General features: G+C 46.5%; 1 protein-coding gene across 1 annotated transcript; it reads right to left on the bottom strand.

Annotated features, from left to right (window-relative positions):
- Positions 1 to 607: 607 nt before the first annotated feature.
- gnptab (N-acetylglucosamine-1-phosphate transferase subunits alpha and beta) lies at positions 608 to 18456 on the bottom strand. Its single transcript, XM_023816890.2, has 21 exons — positions 18133 to 18456; positions 17281 to 17366; positions 17024 to 17143; positions 16107 to 16157; positions 15649 to 15851; positions 14950 to 15014; positions 14595 to 14729; positions 9941 to 10102; positions 9531 to 9710; positions 9176 to 9346; positions 8834 to 8957; positions 7929 to 8141; positions 6693 to 7795; positions 6392 to 6603; positions 5970 to 6189; positions 5664 to 5777; positions 5382 to 5467; positions 5012 to 5110; positions 4729 to 4896; positions 1371 to 1461; positions 608 to 909 (listed from the first exon to the last, which is right to left on the bottom strand). Exons 1-21 carry the CDS (start codon positions 18271 to 18273, stop codon positions 838 to 840), a joined length of 3816 nt encoding a protein of 1271 aa, XP_023672658.2. The 5' UTR covers positions 18274 to 18456; the 3' UTR covers positions 608 to 837.
- Between the last annotated feature and the right edge of the window lie 42 nt (positions 18457 to 18498).

Genomic DNA, 18498 nt, shown 5'->3' with positions numbered 1-18498 from the left:
CTTTAACAAAAAAATAATACTTCAGATGCACCAATCAACAAGTTTGACATCACTGACCAAAAAGTTCATGCAGATAACATCTGAATTTCAGACACTGGAGGTATTGCTCATCTCCTCCACACATGTAAGACACATGGTTATCTCAAAATCGGAGATCAGCCGTGTTACATTCATGATTAAAAATACATATAAAAAAATCTTCAAGTGAGACACCGTCCTCTCTTGTGCAAAATCAGTTCAGCACAACTTTTAAAAGGGCAACGTGACGTAAAAGTAACGCGAGGACAAAACCATGGATTATGGGAATTAACAGGAAACGTGCTTCATTGAAACATCCCCAAAAAGGCACTTGAAGTGGACAAACGCGTTTCATTAAACCGGCCATTCTTGTTACGTTGCTTCCCGTTTGGTTAATCAGCTAACCCTTTTCCCAGAGGTCTTCTCACCCAGAACACACCGTCAATCCCTAACACCCATAGTGAAATCCTCTTAGGTAGGAACTCACTATTCCTGGACAGATGTACACGACGCATCATTGGCCCAGAAGTCCTCAGGCTTTGGGTGCCACTCCAATACAATCTATGACCCCATCCACCCCAACCCCCATCCAACCCCCCCCCCCCCCCAAATAACCACCAATTGGATCATCCTCCTCACAAGAAGAGATGCCCAATTAGGCACAGTCACTTCAGTCCAGTGGCGACATGCAGATCTGCACCAACAGGAGCTTCTCAGTTATACTTAGAGCTCCCTCAGACACTTCCTGTTCCTCCCCACCTTTTAAAGTCCTGCCTAAAGAAGAGGTGGGGGGGGGAGGTGTAGGAAACGCCTTTCTATTCACACTCGTTCAGGGTTCATGTCTCTGTTGGCCCTTCGTCGCGGGAACAGCCTCCGTTTCAGGAGAATGAGCTGGGGAGGGAAAGGGGACAAGAGCGATCAGTCAGGCGAAATAACAGCAATGAGGTACGATCCTGAGGGACAGAGACTGCAATGGGGCTGATGTCAGTGTATGGGGGTCGGTGACACGTCGGGTATCAGGGACATTTTGTGAAGGCCCTGCTTTCAGCCTTATAAGTATGTGAGGAGGAGAGGTCTGTGCAGAAGGTCCTTTACACTGCTGAACTTCTTCAGATGTCTGGTAGAGGAATCCTGCATGAACAGACCCAGCACATCCACACTCTGGCCCACACACACACACACCTGCACTTATATCCTTGTGGGGACCGTCCATAGACCCTAATCCCAACAATGACAACCTTAACCCCTACCCAGATTTTGTCCCCACAATGTAATGCATATGACCCACATGAACGCAACACGCACACATGCACTTCTTTTTGTTCTCAGCTTAAATATAAATTAATATTTACCTGTTCTGCGAAGAAAGAAATCACAGTGAAGACGACTAGGGTAACCAGAACACAGTGCGTCCAGAACTTCAGCTTGTCTCGATACAAACGCCTGCAACACACACATGCAGAGATATAACAGCGTATCATCTTGCCGATTAGGGAAAAACATTCTACAAGCTGGGTACTGCAGTATTGGGCAAGATGTGCTTAAGATGGGCACTCATTGGCCTCTATTAGGTTCCCCTATGTAGTGCCAGGCAGGAGTCCCTTCGTTTCCAGAACCAGGGTTGCCCAGCTATATATCTGGGGTCTTGCTGCACTCCACTGTCGTATTGAGCTGTTATTTTTGCACTTGTGGACTTGCTGTTAAGTTTCACGAGTTTGGGCGTCTTCCTCTGACCTCTCATTGACGAGACGTTTTTCCCCACAATACTGGTGTTGTACTGGGTGTTTTTGGCTTATTGCACTGTTCTAAGTAAACAAGACATTGTAACAGGTGTCAGCATATCTCAAAAATTGCTGAGGTCTCGCATCTTCGCCATTCAGCGACAGAACCCGTTGACCCTGTCTGCATTTTGTATATTTTCAGTTGTAGCCAAATGACCCTCTCTTTAGAACAGCAGGCTATTTGCGTTAAAGAACAGGTGGACCCACTAAATAAAACCCTGACGGAGGCCTAGGCTGCTTTTCCACTGCACCAGGTACAGTACTCTTGGTACCATACTAAACAGGTTCAATGACATTTGGATGACATGACAAGAAACAATAATGTAATACACTAGGGCCACACAATATTGGAAAAAAATTTAAATATAACAATGTGATTTTGTTGTAATGAGTATTGGGATATTTAGCAAAAAAATAAATTTCTCACAAACCCATCTAGAAGTGATTTAAACAGCAAGGATGAAAATGATTATGATTCTCTCGGAGATGACATAAAGAGCTCAAGCAAAATCAGTGCCGGTAACCTTTAAACTGATTTTAAAACACATACTAGATAATCTTGAAAAGGAACATTCATTAAAATTGCAATGCAAAATTAAATTGCAATTAAAATTGTTTCCTATGACAGAGTAGAAATGTTTCAGCAAAACTTAAACCCCTTGTGCTATAATGTCCGTTCCAAATTGAAAGTAAGAGAAAGCCTGATCTCAGACTCACTGACTAGTGATGTACAAATTGCATGTGCATAACATGTCATGTTAGTATTAAAATTGCACATCTCCCAGCCATATCATATACTACACCCATTTTTCGAATTCAGTACAAAATTCCCTGCCTCACGTTGTCATGCCATTCAGCAGCAGTAGCAGTTTTTTTGGCAGTGGAAAACCAACACCTTGAAGTTCCAAAAGTACGGTACCTGGTGCAGTGGAAAACTGCCCCTGGGGCCAGAATATCTGTGTTACGCCCATGATGGATCACTAGTAAAGAATGTGAGCCATCCAAGTTTGGCCGATTATTGTTTATATTAGTGGTTTATATTTGGGTGGGGGAGGGGGGCATTTTGCATCATTCGACAAGGCAAGTCTTAAATATCTACCTGTTAATCATGATTCACTGGTTGGTGACCACTTGTTTATATATACTGCCTGGCCAAAAAAAAGTCGCACACACTAATATTTCGTTGGACCGCATTTAGCTTTGATTATGGTGCACATTCGTCAATTCCACATGCTTATGCAACATTTCAACATTGTTTTTCATCCAGATTTGCATTAATTTCTCGCCGAGATCTTGAATCGATGATAGGTGAGTTGAACCACTCCGTAAAGCAGGGGTGGGCAATCTTATCTGCAAAGGGCCGGTGTGTATGCAGGTTTTTGGGGTAACCTTTAGGCCAGCTGTTCAAACCCAGGTGTGAGGACTCTTCAGCCAATCAGTCCTCTAATTAGTAATCTAATTAGGGAGTTGCAGCGAAAACCCGCATACACACTGGCCCTTTGCGGATAGGTTTGCCCACCCCTGTCGTAAAGTCTTCTTCAGCACATCAACAATTAACCTATTGTGGGAGGAAACCGGAGTCCCCGGCAGAAACCACACAGAAGAGTCCTAAATCCGGCCCGGGGACCGAACCCAGGACCTTCTTGCTGTGAGACAGCAGCGCTAACCACTGCGCCCTCCCTGAACCACTCTTTGACAATTCGAGCCCGATGAATCTTGGCATTATCGTCCTGGAATATGCCCATGCTGTTAGGAAAGAAAAAATCCATTGATGGATAACCTGGCCATTCAGGAGATTCAGTTGCTCAGCTGACTTCACTTTACTGCATAATGATCCAGTCATTGGCTCTTAAGTACTGGCTGATTTAAATTCACATGGTGACAGTGTAGTAACCAATAAAATGGCCACTAAGTATATATGCTGTTTGGCAGAGAGGCTGTCTGTACCTTTCCTCCATGACGGGGCCACATGAGCTTATTCAGCTTATATTTAAACAGGGTTGGTGTTCTTCCCTCCCCGAGTGACTTTCATCATCTCACTGGACAGCTCCATGCATTCCTGACAGCTCTTTAGCAAAACAGCTCACCACCCCCTCCGTCCCACCAGTGGTTCAACCCCATCTCAGTCAATCCTCTATTGACAGGACTAGACCACTGTTTATGCACTTATAGCAGAGGAGGGCATTACTTTAAACGCCTTATGAAACAAAAGGAGGGGATCTGAAGATGTTCAGACACATGTACGCCCAGCAGTGCACTGCACAGTACAATGCAGACGGATCACTGAAGACATGCAGGGGACAGTGTCAGAAACACTGCGGGACGTCAACCGCCAACTGCTGACACACTGTCATTCATGCAGAGAGACAGACAGACACACAGACACACACACACACAGCCGCATTCCATACAGAGCCCAGTGAGCGGACGTGTGTCTGGGGACCGCCTGTCCATCGCCACTCAAGTAGGACCCACATCAAGGGGCTTTTCCATGAAATGGAAGCCAGGGTGTTCATCCATGATGCAAATCAATGGCATCACCTTTCCAAAAATGGGTACTGCTTTCAAAATAGCCTCGACTATCCCTTATAAAGACTTAATGTCATTTATCCACCATTCCAATCAGGTTAGACTTACTAAACCACTAACCAGGATGGCCGCTTAACCTCTTGGTTTAAAAACTAAAGTTCTATTAATAAAACAGGTAAATTCAGCAGTAAATGAGTGATCTAAATTTCCTTCTGAAAAATCTATCCTTTAAAACACCCACTGACAGAATACATCACTTATGCTATGCAGTGAGCAATCATGTAAACACACAAATGACGGGTTAGTGACAGAATGGTAATTTATAATTTAGACTAACAGTTCTGACTGGCTAACAGCGCTTTCTGCATTCACTGAAGGCTTTCCTTTCCCTGGGTCTTACCATTCCTGGAGCTCCCCCATGTGGAGGAATCGGTTACGGTACTCTCTTGGCAACTCAAACTGAGAAGGAATGGGAAACATGGACTCGTAGAAGTCCCGAAGCACTGCCTTCACCGTAGGGGCGTCCTTATGGCTGTGGTCGATGTTATCATTGAGACAGATGAACTTCCTGTAGGGTACACAAGTACCACCGTCATACATGTAGGGCCTACGGAAGAAGGTTTTGAAATGGTTCATGGCATTGGACACCCGGACCTGCAAGAAAAGCTCCCTTGCCGACTCACCTGGGGTTCTTCCTAATGTCATCCAGCTGGCCCACCACATGGGAAACGTTGGTGCGAACCATCTTGAAGGCAATCTCCTCCTCCCCCATGATCTCAAACCTGCTCGAGGAAGTGAAAGTGATGAAGGCAGTGAATTATAGAGCTATGAGGTCTCTCTAAAAGACATTCACCCGCCATGAACTTCAGAAATAGCACATTCAACCAGGGACGGCAATATTGCCTTCGGACCACATTTTCAAAGCAGGCATCAAACGAAAAATTATGTAAATGATTTGAATAGTTGAACTACTCCATCCATCGAGCCATCATTAATTCCATCCATCCAACTACTTATCTTGGTCAAGGTTACAAGCATAGTTGAACTACTTACTTGTATTTGTTTTGGTCTTTGAAGGCCTTGTGAATGCGGTCAATGATGGGCTTGCAGTTGACAACCAGACCTTTAGTGACTGGAGGCTGTGGATATACATTTCACTCTCAGGCACTCGTTACATTTCCAACTTGACCTAGATCTATCCAAGACTGCCCTGATAGATCTGCAATCAAACTTTATTTAGATGTATAATACAGCATTCATACAGTACGTTGCACTATGTAGCAGAAAGAGCACACGTCCGAGGGTCTGGGTCTTAGTTCCTCATGACATACTCACCATGCTGGGGTCATAGTAGGCCTCCTGGGTGGGACTAATCATGTGGAGCTGTGTGACGTTGGTAGGCAGGATCTTGGAGCAGTTAATTAGCATTTGCTCCAGACCTGTTAGATCCTGTCCAAAACAGAAGACAGTGATACATCTGAATGCTTCAGTCTGCTTATTACGTACACAAACAGCAGGACAGACCAGCTATCATGTGTACAGAACAGTGGGCGCATCAACTCTGTGGCCAAAGTGCTGAATTAAAAGCAGGAAAGTCTTCTCTACCCAATCAGTGTTTCTGAACCTGGGGCTGGACCCTACCTGGAGGCTGAGCGGCAGGTCATGGATCCGCGTGGCAAGTGTGCGTATCTCTCGGTCAGAGAGGACGCCAGAGTGGTCGGTGTCGATCTCGTCAAAGACCTGGGAGACACTGCGCTGCTGGAGAGCGCTCATCAGGTAGTAGAAGTAGGAGAAGGCGAATTGCATGTCCTCCGAGTGACGCACTTTGTGAGATGAGGTCTTGTCAAACTCACTAGGGAACCTAAAAGTAAGACAGATGCCAGCTTACTATTCAAGGGCGGCACTTGTGAGTTATATTTAGCATATTTTAATGACCATTGCTGGTACAATTTACAGGTACGTTGCTGGTACTGGTACAATTTACAGGTACGTTGCTGGTACTGGTACAATTTACAGGTAGTGCCCTTGATGGTACTCAGGGGCCTCTAAGCGGTGCTGCTTACATGTCCTGCAGTCCCTGCATGATGACACGGTCAATCATGTGAGGCATATGAGCCGGCACTTTGCGTGACGTGAAGCCGAACTGGCCATTGAGCAGCCGGTTGACGTAGCGCAATGAGTCGGCGAAGGTGTCCTGCAGCCTCCGGCCAGCGGCGGTGCCATCAGCACGGTAAGCCAGCTTCTGCTCCAGCTGCCTCTCTAGCTCCTCGCCTTCCTGCAGAAGGTTAACAGGACACCAAGGACACTGACTTACACCGTAAAACATGTAGGATGGCAGAAATCCTCTGAAGGTATGCTTCCCACCTCCAGCAGGTCATGGAAGTACTTCCTCCTCTCCCAGGGAAGGAAACCTCGATCTGCTGACGTGTAGTGCTGCAGCTTCCTGCTGAGGAACGCCGCTCCACCCTCTACCTTCTGTTCTGGACCTGCCCTTTTGGCTGCATTGGCCCCCCTTTCAGAATCTGCAACTTTGGACCCAATCCCCACTAATGCAATAAGGTGTTTGGCTGCTGATGGTCCCCTGGTGGTGATAGGAACTGGAGACATTGGGAGCTGGGCCACTGCGCCTTCAGGGACTTGCTCATCCACACGTAGCTTGATGGAAGAAGGGTGGGATTGGACCAGTCTCTGTTTCTCCTTGCCACCCACCAAGGGTGCTACGGCCTTGTCCTTCTTAATATCTTCTGCTCCAAGATCTTTGTATGGCTTGTGGGAATCCAAGTTCTCTGGAGGCTTAAGTTCCACCACCCTTTCAGTAGAGAGCCCTCGTTTTTGCTGCATAGCCTGCCCTGCTGATGTCTGGTATAGTTCCAGAAGTTTTGCTTTGGTGAAGTTGAAGCCTTTAAGAGTGATGTCTCCAATCAGGAGTCTGTTTTCCAACTCCAGCAATTCACTGCGAATGTTGGCTGGGAGCCCGGATTCGTTCAGCTGAGGCACTTTCACCACAATCCCAGGCATCTCCCCTGGGGGTCTTTTATGGACTCTGGGACCTCTCTTCTCCAAGGGAACATTTTCAAAAGGTACCTCAAGCTCTTGGGCTATTTCAGTGGGTTTGGCCTCCTTGTCAACATCCTTCTGGCCATCATCAGATGTGTTGGACCGGACGCCTTCGCGAGTGTCGACATCCACAGTGAAGACCATGGAGAACTCATGGTCATCTGCCCCCTGGAAGGTCAGGTTGTACTGAATCTGCGTAGCGTTCATGCCAGCATGCAGCAGCAGGTGGACCGTTTGCCACTTGTTGGCTATAGAAGTGTGCCGCACCACAGGGTTGTCACTGACTTGGGCCTCGGATACCCTACGACCGATAAGGGCAAAGCTGAAGTAGGGCTTGGTCTCCCCTTGAGGGAGGGAGTACCGGGTTTGGTTCTTCCGTAGGGTCACTTTGTATAGTTGGCCAAAGTGTTCTGGTTCAGGGAGAGCAGATATCAATCGCAATCAAATTTATATAGAAAAAGAGACATTTTGAACATATATAAACAAAATTCTTTGAAGCACACCTTGATACAATTAGATAACGCAAATTCCTGAGATACTAACCTTGGCCACAGTCACCCACATCAAATCCACAAGACAGCACATTGCAGGCCTGGTCACAGAACTTGTCTGCCAGCCAGGAATTGGCACAACCCTGGTTGCAGTATGACACACCAGTTATGCCCCCCAAACCTCCAAACTGCCAGGGCTGCCCAACTCCCGCACCAGGGACTCCACCCCCGGCACCGGCTCCAAACCGATTGCCTCCCAGAGCACCTGCAGCAAGATGGGCAACCTTCATTACCAACTGACACAGAGTTCCACACAAGAATGACTGGGGCCATAACAACTGTTACTCCAAGGGATTATGGGTAAAAACATACTTTACTTCAGCATTTGCCAATCTCTGACCTTGGGGACTTCTGTTTTTATGCTCTAGCTGAAGACCATGAAATAGCTAAAACACAGATCTATGCTAATGATAGATAGATAGATGCTTTATTGTCATTGTAAGTACAATGAGATTTAGTTTGGAACACGTCAGCAGATGCACAGTATATTTACAATGAAATACATTCTGAGGCATAAATAGAACAGGAGAGTATACATACACACACACACACACACACACACACACAATAAGTTGCTGGTAAGTAAGTACACAGAGATAGAGTGGACTAAATGTACATAAATATGGACTTTGCACATGTGGAGTATTGCTTCAGAATGTTTGAGATCAGTGCTGAGAGTTCAGAAGTGTGATGGATGTGGGGTAAAAACTACATGGGAAGCTCCAGGCTGCTGCATCCGTGCATGCCACCATCTTGATGATGAAAACGAAGCTAATGAATAATAATGAGGCTAAACACTGATTTGGAACGTTACACAAGATACACAGATTCTAACACTCTCTACATCAGAGTTTGGGAATTCATGCATGCAAGTCAAAGATCAGAGTCTTCGCTCACCAAGACAGTCCCCCCCATCCCAGTCACAGGCGCTATTATTGCAGGCTTTGTCACAGTAGCCGTCCTTTATCCAGGAACCAGGACACCCCTCCGCGCAATTTGGTACAGGCCATGTCAGGTACACCTTAAGATAAGTAATGCGGAAGAACACATCAAAAATGGCTCTGACCTTGAGGAAACCAACACATTGAAGTACAGTACTTTTAGTACTTTCTTGAAGTACCAAAAGTACCATATCTGGTGTGGTGGAAAAACACCCTAAGTAATCTCATAAGGGCACACCTGGAAAAAATGTGACCATGGTGTCCAATCAGAGAGCCAGGGCTCCTTCCCTGTACTCACCTTCTGTCCCTTGGAGTGGCTGTAGAAGTCATCCGGCCAGACATCTTTCCCGAACATGACATCATCATTAAGGTAGATGAACTTGCGTGAAAGGCCAGGGATACGGTGAATGTGAGTCTCGATGGCAGGTGAGCTGAAGGTGGGCAGGTGTGAGACGTTCTGGAAGATCTCCTAAGAAGGGCAATGGGGATTGAGCGACTTAAATATCCACAAATCTATGTTGACTTGTTCCTCACAAGAAACACACCATCACTGTGTAAAAAGATCCTATATGGATTTTAAAATCCAACCAATTTATCAAACTTAAATTTCCACTGCCGTTAAAAATAATAGGGCTTGAAGTTGCGACACTCACCTGGTGTGTGACGATCGTGACCCTTGGGTTGTCCAGGTTGAGCCAGGATGGGATCTGACCGTTTGTGACAATGAAGATGTGACGCACCCAGGGGGCGTGTGTCTCCACTGAGCGCAGCGAGTAGCGCAGCTCCTCATTGTCTTCGAAGCGGCTCGCTGAGATGTCCTCGTCCTGCTTGGGCTGTTGAGCCCAGCAGAGGTAGGGAGCAGGGGGAGGGAGAAAGACAGGCCAAAAGTCAGCACCTCTGAAGCCATTCTGCTTAGTGTTTGAAAAAATTAAATGATCACAAAGTTCACGATAAGGGATCGGAGAACACGCTTTGTCCAATGGGTACAGTCGATGCTACCAGCCTGTCAGGGAGCCAGCCAATCAGGTGGCTGCTGTGAGAACAAGCAGGAAGTGAGCAACACCTGGCTGATGGCACTCAGATCCCAGAAGAGGTAGGCAGGGCTGACGGTCAGCTCCTTGCCATCCAGAGTCAGGTTCTTCCGGACCTGCTGAGTCAGCTCGCCAAAATCCTGAGGGTCATTCAGATGGAGAAGTGCGATGCTGGCCTCTGAGTAAAGCTGTAGCTGCAGAATGAAACAAATACACTGTCACGACCCAGGGAGTGAGACAGCTATACGTTTCCCAAGCCGCTCCGGCTCCCTCCATGAGCAGAAGCCCACAGTGTCAAACCCACCCCAACAACAAGCACGTAACACCCAATAAACCCGAAACGTCTCTCACAACTACATCTGATGCAACAGCTGCTGCTCTCCAGAGACCCTGATTTAATACATGATGAACCAACAGGGCATAAGCAGCTGTACAGAACTATATAGCGTTGCCTTCATAATACAGCACGGCCACTGACATAAGATTCAAATGACGTTGAAAATGAGCCAACTAAGCCCAACCAAATCCCAGAAGTCCATAGCGATGTAAGGACACGGTGACCGGACGATGACACGACAGAGCCCTCTAGTGGCAGTTCAGCTACACTGCGGCTTATAGACTAACACCTGCCCCCTGTTGCTTTTCAAGAGATAAATCAATCCAAGCTGAAAATGGTGCTCCTATAACAAGAGGCCTATTGTCTCACTCTTCATCCCCCCAAACAATTTGAAATGAACCTGCTCTTTCCTGCACCCTGGGCTGCCTCGCATACTCTCCGTTACCCATGGTGGAGAAATGTGGGTTGTTCCCAGAAAGTGGCATGATGTCATTCCTCTCAGGAGAATGGCCCTTGCATGGAGACACACGGAGAAGCTTTTCCAGGAGCTTTGGGGCTTGACAGGAGGCATCTGAGACACGATGAGAGACTGTTTACCCCTATGCCTTCACCTCCACATACTTTTCGCCCACTGACCCCACAACTGACATAAACAACACCTAAAATTACAGCCCCCAATTTCCCCCTCTTCAATCAACCATGATTATAGAATTATACTGCCGAGATATAACAGCGTCAAACAGCTGAGCAGCTGCTGTGATCCGGGACTGACGGGAACAGTTGCTCTTGGGCTCCAAACTCAGATCCGCCAACAAAACATTTTACCCTAATATCCAACATTATTACGTCTCGGTCTCTGGTCTCCCAGGAGAGACGGAGAATAACCAACCATTCGCTGTCATCACCGGACCGTGATATAAAAAAGGCAGGACTATCATAAAGGAGATCGGCATTCCCTTCGTTTAATGTTTCATGTTTTAGGTTTCTCAAGGATATATTTATTGAAACAGATAAATTAGCTTCTGTGTCACCAGTAAAGCTCATGCAGAATTTCATTGGGTGAAAATTTTTTTTTTAAATCAGCCCTATATACTACATGATGAATGTGATGTTTGTTGATGTATCATTCAGCCGAGTCAGTCATACTAGATCATTCATCTATGTGCGATTATAAACTTTATAATTTATGTTCTCCTGGTTTCCCTGGACGGGGCTGCACCAGCACCCCAAACTCGAGGCTGAGCCAAAGTCTCACCCATCCCTGGCAGATACCGCGGCCTCCCTCCAGATCAGATTCTCATTGTTATTTCAGGCATGGCAGGTCACCATTTCCATCACCGCAGTCACCTAGCCAACAGAGCAGGGAAGGGGGCCATCGGGCTTGTTAACACCCCCAGAAACACAGGCCTTTCTGCAGCCAATCAAAGGTGCCGGAAGGGGTCAGAAGGTGGTTCTGGTATGATGTCACCGATGATGAGGTAATGCCTACAACTGATCCACCTGGACCAGAAACAAGCTGCTTCCCTCAGAAGCTGCGGATATATTTAGGGCCACCCATGTGACACGGAGGGGCGCACAATGCCTCACACCCACACCTCCTCTCTCGGAACATCTGGCGATATTCTCCAGGCACGTGGATGACAGGGGCAAAGCTGGGAACTTTCATCACCGACGTATTCGACTGTAACTATAGACACTGCCCTTCAACCCTAAAACCAGACCTTCTCTCGTGTTACATTACTCCCATACTAATTGGAGACCACCCCCTACCTCACAGTCCAAAATCCAGAAATGCTAACATCTTACCTACAGGGGTATCAGATCTCTGGGTCATTACCCAGTTCCCCTCTAACCTCTCGCCCCCTTCAGGCTGCACTACCTCCACAGGCTTTCCCGCACCTCCTCACATGACCATCAAAGGCCAGGAAATGTCACCGCAGATCCCTGACCCCACACCAAAATATCAACGCATCCGCGAGTTGCTTAGCAGATACTTCTATACAGAGATACTTGGCTGGTCCCCGTCTAAGCTTCTGGATTGAAGAAGCCAGGCTAATCGCCTTAGTCCAAGGGAGAGCTGCAGCCACCGCTGACCGTCGCACCCGGCTGAAGAGGCGCGGTCCCCGTTTGATTGGCGGTAAGCTAGCAGGACACTGCTGAGAGAGCAAGGGGACAGGTGACGAAAATACCTCGTTGACCTTCTCCTCAACTGGTCTGGCGTGCCGCCAATTCAAACAGTTGTTCTATAGTTAACCCCCTGTCCCCCTGCTCAGGTTTCACCTTAATACCCCTGCTGTTATCACATGACAGCTCAGAAGATGGAATCATGGGGACAAAGCACCCCCACCCCGCACCCTCCATTTTCAAGGGTGGGGACAACATTTCTATTACGGGGTGCTGGCAGTTTAGCAGCAGACTTTAAGGTCACCTAATGGATTAAATGATTAATTATTATAGGAACCCAAGGTATATATGGCAAATGAGCACAAGATATCAGCTCCTGACATAAACACCGCATGCATCGAATTTTGGAAACCATTTCTAAATAGATCTATAATGTACACTTCATTAGCTCTAATGTGAGAAAATCTATCCACCATTTTGTGAAAAAAAAGATGTCAGAGGTGTCCATTTAAGGCAAGGAAACCACAACCTTTTTGGGTCACACCAGGGTCAGCATCATGGGGGGGGGAGGGGGGGGGTTGTTATTTGTGAGCCATGCCACCCCCAAATGAGCCAATGTGCCTCCCCACAAACTCCACCCACGTAGGACACCGTCTTTGCACTTATGTCTAGGTGACTCCTTGACAGTATTTATGATTAAAATGTGCTATTTGGTTCACTTGTATATCTCTTTGTAAATATGTAAATGTACATGTAAATATGTAAATGTATACATGTAAATATGTAAATGTATATGTAAATAGAGAGAAAGTCAGACAGGGGATTAAATCAGCATCTATCCTGTAGGGCTCCATACCGAATGATGTAAATGCATGTGGAATCTTATTCCCTCAAATGGACACGGAACAGGAACCAGATATAAACCTGAGAGTGGACAGTGGAGGGCTAGAGAAAACCAGAGCTTTGTTTCCATTGCAGATGCGGTGCTTAAAATCCCACGTTACAAACATTCCGCAACAATCAATGTCTCTGAAGTTGTGATAGGAAAGAAAGTGTTACATTGTATTTGCTGAGCCTATAAAACAGTGATACCTTGCAAATCTTTTAATAACAAGCCAATTACTCACAATCTGCCGCTTAGAAAGGATCGGCATTTCAGCTAAATCTGGAAGCTTTTAAAACAACCACACTGGTCACATGTCAAGTTATCTTCACCACAGAAGGTACTGTAAGCAACAGCATAATTACGGAGTGACAGAGAGCCCAATTACTCAGTGCACTGTGAGATTTAGTCCAAACCAAACATACTCACACTGGTTTTCCGGGGAAACAATACTACCCCCTTGTGGTAGAAATAAGATTAACACAAAGTACAACCTTACTCCTCTGAAACAGATAAATGTTATATATTAATCATATTTTTATTGATTAAAGCAAAGGCTTGAACCAGTAATCTTACATCAGGTTGCCAGGCTGAATAGTGATTTTCCCAGGGTGCCCAGTTCACAAAATTTATGCGCCTCTTTATTGTCAATGTTACTCCTAACGTGTTGCTACTGAAGGTAGTGACACGTCACACCTTACTTATATGGAACTATCAGGACAGGGGTTTAAACATTTTACAATTACATTTAATTCACTCATCCAAAGTAAAGTATACAGTTAAAATGACTGTAAAAATCTTCATATAAATTCTGACTGATAAAGATGAAAATAATTATACTGAAGAATTAACTGTTTAAAGGGTCAAGATGCAAAAACTCACAGTGACCCTCAACATATTCCTCAGACTAACCAGACTAACCAGACTAACAGACCAGCATGCACCCTGCTTGGGGTCAATGGACAAACATTCAAAGTGCAGGACAAGTGTAATTACCCTTGGCTCTACTGCCCTCTGCTGGACTCCACCATGTGTTACAATGAAGTCAGTGGATTTTAGCTGTCCTGTGTCCACTGTGAGTGTCTCTTGCAGGTAACAATGTGCAATGATGTTGTATCTTACTTGCTCCTATCAAATAATACTTGAATACCTACCAGAAAGTGTAAAAACACAGCATCTACAGACTGATATGAGAAATACTGGACTTCACTTCCCATCAGCCACAGCTGCATTTTCTAAAATCTACCCAGCTGGGATCCAGTGGTATGTGACAGAACATCAAAATGCTGTGGCCATTCTTTTATGAGACATATGGTGAATTCCATGGCCAGGGAGTCCTCACCTGTTTGATCTTGCCAGTGATGGTGGGTGGCAGCTTCACCCTGAGCTGCTCAGCCTCTTTGAGGGATGATGGGAAGCCGCTCAGGTAGGCTAGTGACTGCATCCGTACCACTCCAGGGGCCTCCTTATCTGTAGTCTTTCAAGGGACAGGAAAACTCAATGTCCCAGCAGTCATAGGGAAGATGTAGTGTATTCTGGGTAAGAACACATCTTTTAAAGAACACTGATTAACACTGGCTGCAACTCATTTTCTGTTCCCATACAAAAGGGAATATTGAAGGTGCCTCAAAAATGTCTCCCTGTGTGGGGGGGATGGTTAGGGGGGGATCCAGGGGGGGTTACATACCCCAACTCACCAAGTAACCGCGGCTGATGGAATGCTTAAGAACATCGTTCGACACCTCAGAATGAGCTTCATTAGCTGTGTTAAGCCACGGGAGAGAGAGCAACAGGGCAGAGAAGTGAGGGCCGGTGCTGAGGCGAATCCTTACACTGTACGTGCATGTAGAAGATGAAAAGACACTTGAAGAGAACAGATATAACAAAAACATGCATGTGCAAAAGAGCTCCAATTCTGCACAGCTCTCCTTGCCCCCCTATCACAGGGGTGGGCAATCTTATCCGCAAAGGGCCGCTGTGTATGTGGGTTTTCCCTGCAACTCCCTACTTAGATTACTAATTAGAGGACTGATTGGCTGAAGAGTCCCTCACATCTGGGTTTGAACAGCTGACCTAAAGGTTATCCCAAAAACCTGCAAACACACCGCACCTTTACGGACTAGATTGCCCACCCCTGCCCTAACATGAGGACAGTATGTGCCCAGAAGGTCATGTGTTCGAATCCCATTGCTGGCAGAGTGATTTCACCACTTGACCCTTAAGTTCCTTATACCCAGCTGTACATTGCTTTGGATAAGGGCTGATAAAAAAAAACACACCCTCAGCACCAATGGTATTAGCTGAGTTAGGGAGAACTAAGGGAACCCAGGGAACCCAGGATACCGATTCACACTGGCCCAGTGGGGTCGGGAACATGCAGTGCGGTATTGCTGTACCTTCAGCCTGGGAGTGGAATATGAGGACGGACACGCTGGTGGAGGGGTTGCGGGGCTTGGCCACCTGCAGCAGATGCTTGGCCGCCGAGAAGGCAGCGGAGAGTGAGGGCAGCTCCTTCAGCGTCACGTTGGCTGGAAGGCCGGGATCCAGCACCAGCACGGGTGCCGTGATGCAGTGGGACAGGAGACACTCCGGTTTCTCGCTGCACCGTGGACACGACACCATTGCGACGGCGTCCCAGCACATGGCAGCACCTCAATCGCAACACCATCGCGACGAAGAATCATCTACAGGCTGGACTACCGGGGGGTCATTGTGTCGCGATCACCTTACAATGCTAGCGCATTAACAATGTCTATTACAGCTAAAACACTGGCATGACCACAGAGGGGAAGCCATCATGAGAGGCAGCCATCGACTCGCCCCTCTCTGACAGAATTTTGCCCCTACAGCTCACCTTTTCTTTGGCACTTCAGTCACATCACTGACATTCTTCCCAAGCTGTTCCCTGTGGCAAAAAAGCAGGTTTCATTAAGAAGGATAGTATTAACTCATTTCTTTGGTTTAGGAGACCTATTAATCTTAATGTTACTATATTTTCACCTGCTTATACAGGCAAATTCCCTGTAACAAGGAGCCCCATTAATGAAATATTGTCAGTTTGCAGTGTCTGGTCTCCTGGGCAATGCAGTGCAAACCGTGAGCCCCCCAGGTAAGAGCACTGCACTGCTCTTATGGCAAACCACACCTAACCACTGAGAGTCACCGTCAGGGAGCACCACCATAGCTGAGCCAGGTTATGGGTAACGAGTCACGAGTTCTGGCTACCTGTAAATAATATACTCCAACATATTCCCGTTAATTCCCATGGAAAGTTTCCCATGTAAAACTGTGAAACTTCCCAGAATTTTGCAACCCAAAGGTCACCAGTCTCGATCCCAGTCTCAGAAGAAGAGCCGCATTGCTGTTGGGCCATTAAGCATGGCCCTTAACTGAAACAATGCTCCAGGGATACCGGATAACTGGGCAGACCCTATGCTCCAGCCCCCAAGCTTCACTCTAAGCAGCATGTGCGTGTGCGTCTTGGAAAAGGTTAGCAATATGCAAAGAAGCAGCATTCCAGCGTAGCTGTGCAAATAAAGCATCATTCACAATGCGTGGACCATCGTGCACAACAGTGAGTTTATATTTACAGGTAACTTATTTATCTGATGCTTTTATTCAAAGCAACTTACAGCAGAGGGAGGGCTTACAGTTTATGTGCGCTCCCTGGGATTCAAACCCATGACCTTTGCATTGTTAGCACAATGCTCTACTTGTTGAGCAGCAGGAGTTTATGTAATGTCAGCATTCAGGCAATTCCACGTGAAGCACCTGAGGGCCTTCTGCTCTGCCTGCAGCTTCTCCCTCTCCGCGTGGAGCTCCTTCAGCAGTGCCGCGTCGGTACCGTTCACCCAGGTGTACACCACATCGATGGGCATGGGGAGGCACAGCCTGGGGAGCCAAATGAGAGACAGACTCCCTGCAGCAACCAGCAACAGATAGCAGTAATACACAGCATCCCAACGAAGCCTGGATCAAAACGCGAGACTCCGACCGCTCGGCTTAAAAGCTATGGGTCAGGAACTCACCGTGTCTGGAAGGACTTCCCAGCCACGTTGTCTCTATAGGAATCAAACAAGACGTGATACTGATCTCGGCTCCATTCGATCACGACCTGTCAGGCCGAGACACTGACAATTAGCCACTGACCACTGAGACCACGGAAAACATATCTAAAGGCACAGCCCGGACTGAAGCTCGAGTCAAGATCTGAGATACAACATTTACTCAAGATTCACGATTTACACATAACCAGGATGGTGGTATTTCCCTTTGGCCAAGCAGAAAGCAAAGACAAAAGATTTTGTAAAGTTCGGGGGGTACAATACGTGCTGCAGGAGTAACTATAATAATGAATATAATAAATACCGTAAAGTGCCAGGAAGTACAACATTGAGAATTTATATCGTGCAGTACTGTCTGCGGGAAAGTATTTAGTAAAAGCATGCAATAACATCAATTTCTTAATTTATTTATTTGGCTGCAAGTTTGTTAACATGCATACAGTCTCTTTTAATTGCACATGTCTGCCTGTTCTTGCAGTTGGCCATATTACTAAAGAAATTTAATCTAAGCATCTCTCTAGGGTACAAACAGTCCTGTTGTCACCTTGTTGGCAATACTTGCGCGAAGCTTTCTTTAACGTGCAGTCACGATATGCATCTTTCTTTCTAGATCTTCATGTATTAAGCAAGCTGTTGCGATCGATAGAATGCTAACACTAACTCAGTTAGTGTGTCACTCAGTCATCTGGGTAAAAAAGGGGAACTGCAGAGTTAGCCAAAACAACTAAATGCTGAGAAATGCTATACAACGGAGATTGAAACGATAAGTTACTACCGTGGTCCCACACACACACATATATATCTCGTTTTACTCACCTCCCCAAACTGAAAGGCGGAAACGATCATGAGGACAATTCCTCCAAAGCAAATATACAGCCCGTATCGGTGAGACAGACATGTGTATGTCTGCCTCTGCAGCAGTTTCAGGACGGAATTAATGATAACCATGGCTGTCATCCATTCAGTAACACCGCGGACCCATAATGAACGTTCACAAACAATATACTCATACAGTACTTTAATAGTGCTATTGTAACATTACTACCGAGTGTCCTCAACGCCTGGCCATTTCGGAGCTGTCATAACGAAAGCCTGTGAATCACCCTTCCTCACCGTGTCACCTGGGTGACAGTATCCGCGCAATACTTTCTGTTTATCGCCTTCTAGCGGCCGGAGGCCAAA

This window comes from Paramormyrops kingsleyae, chromosome 1, assembly GCF_048594095.1.
Source record: "Paramormyrops kingsleyae isolate MSU_618 chromosome 1, PKINGS_0.4, whole genome shotgun sequence".
NCBI lineage: Eukaryota > Metazoa > Chordata > Actinopteri > Osteoglossiformes > Mormyridae > Paramormyrops > Paramormyrops kingsleyae.
This window is presented reverse-complemented; position numbering and strand designations above follow the sequence as displayed.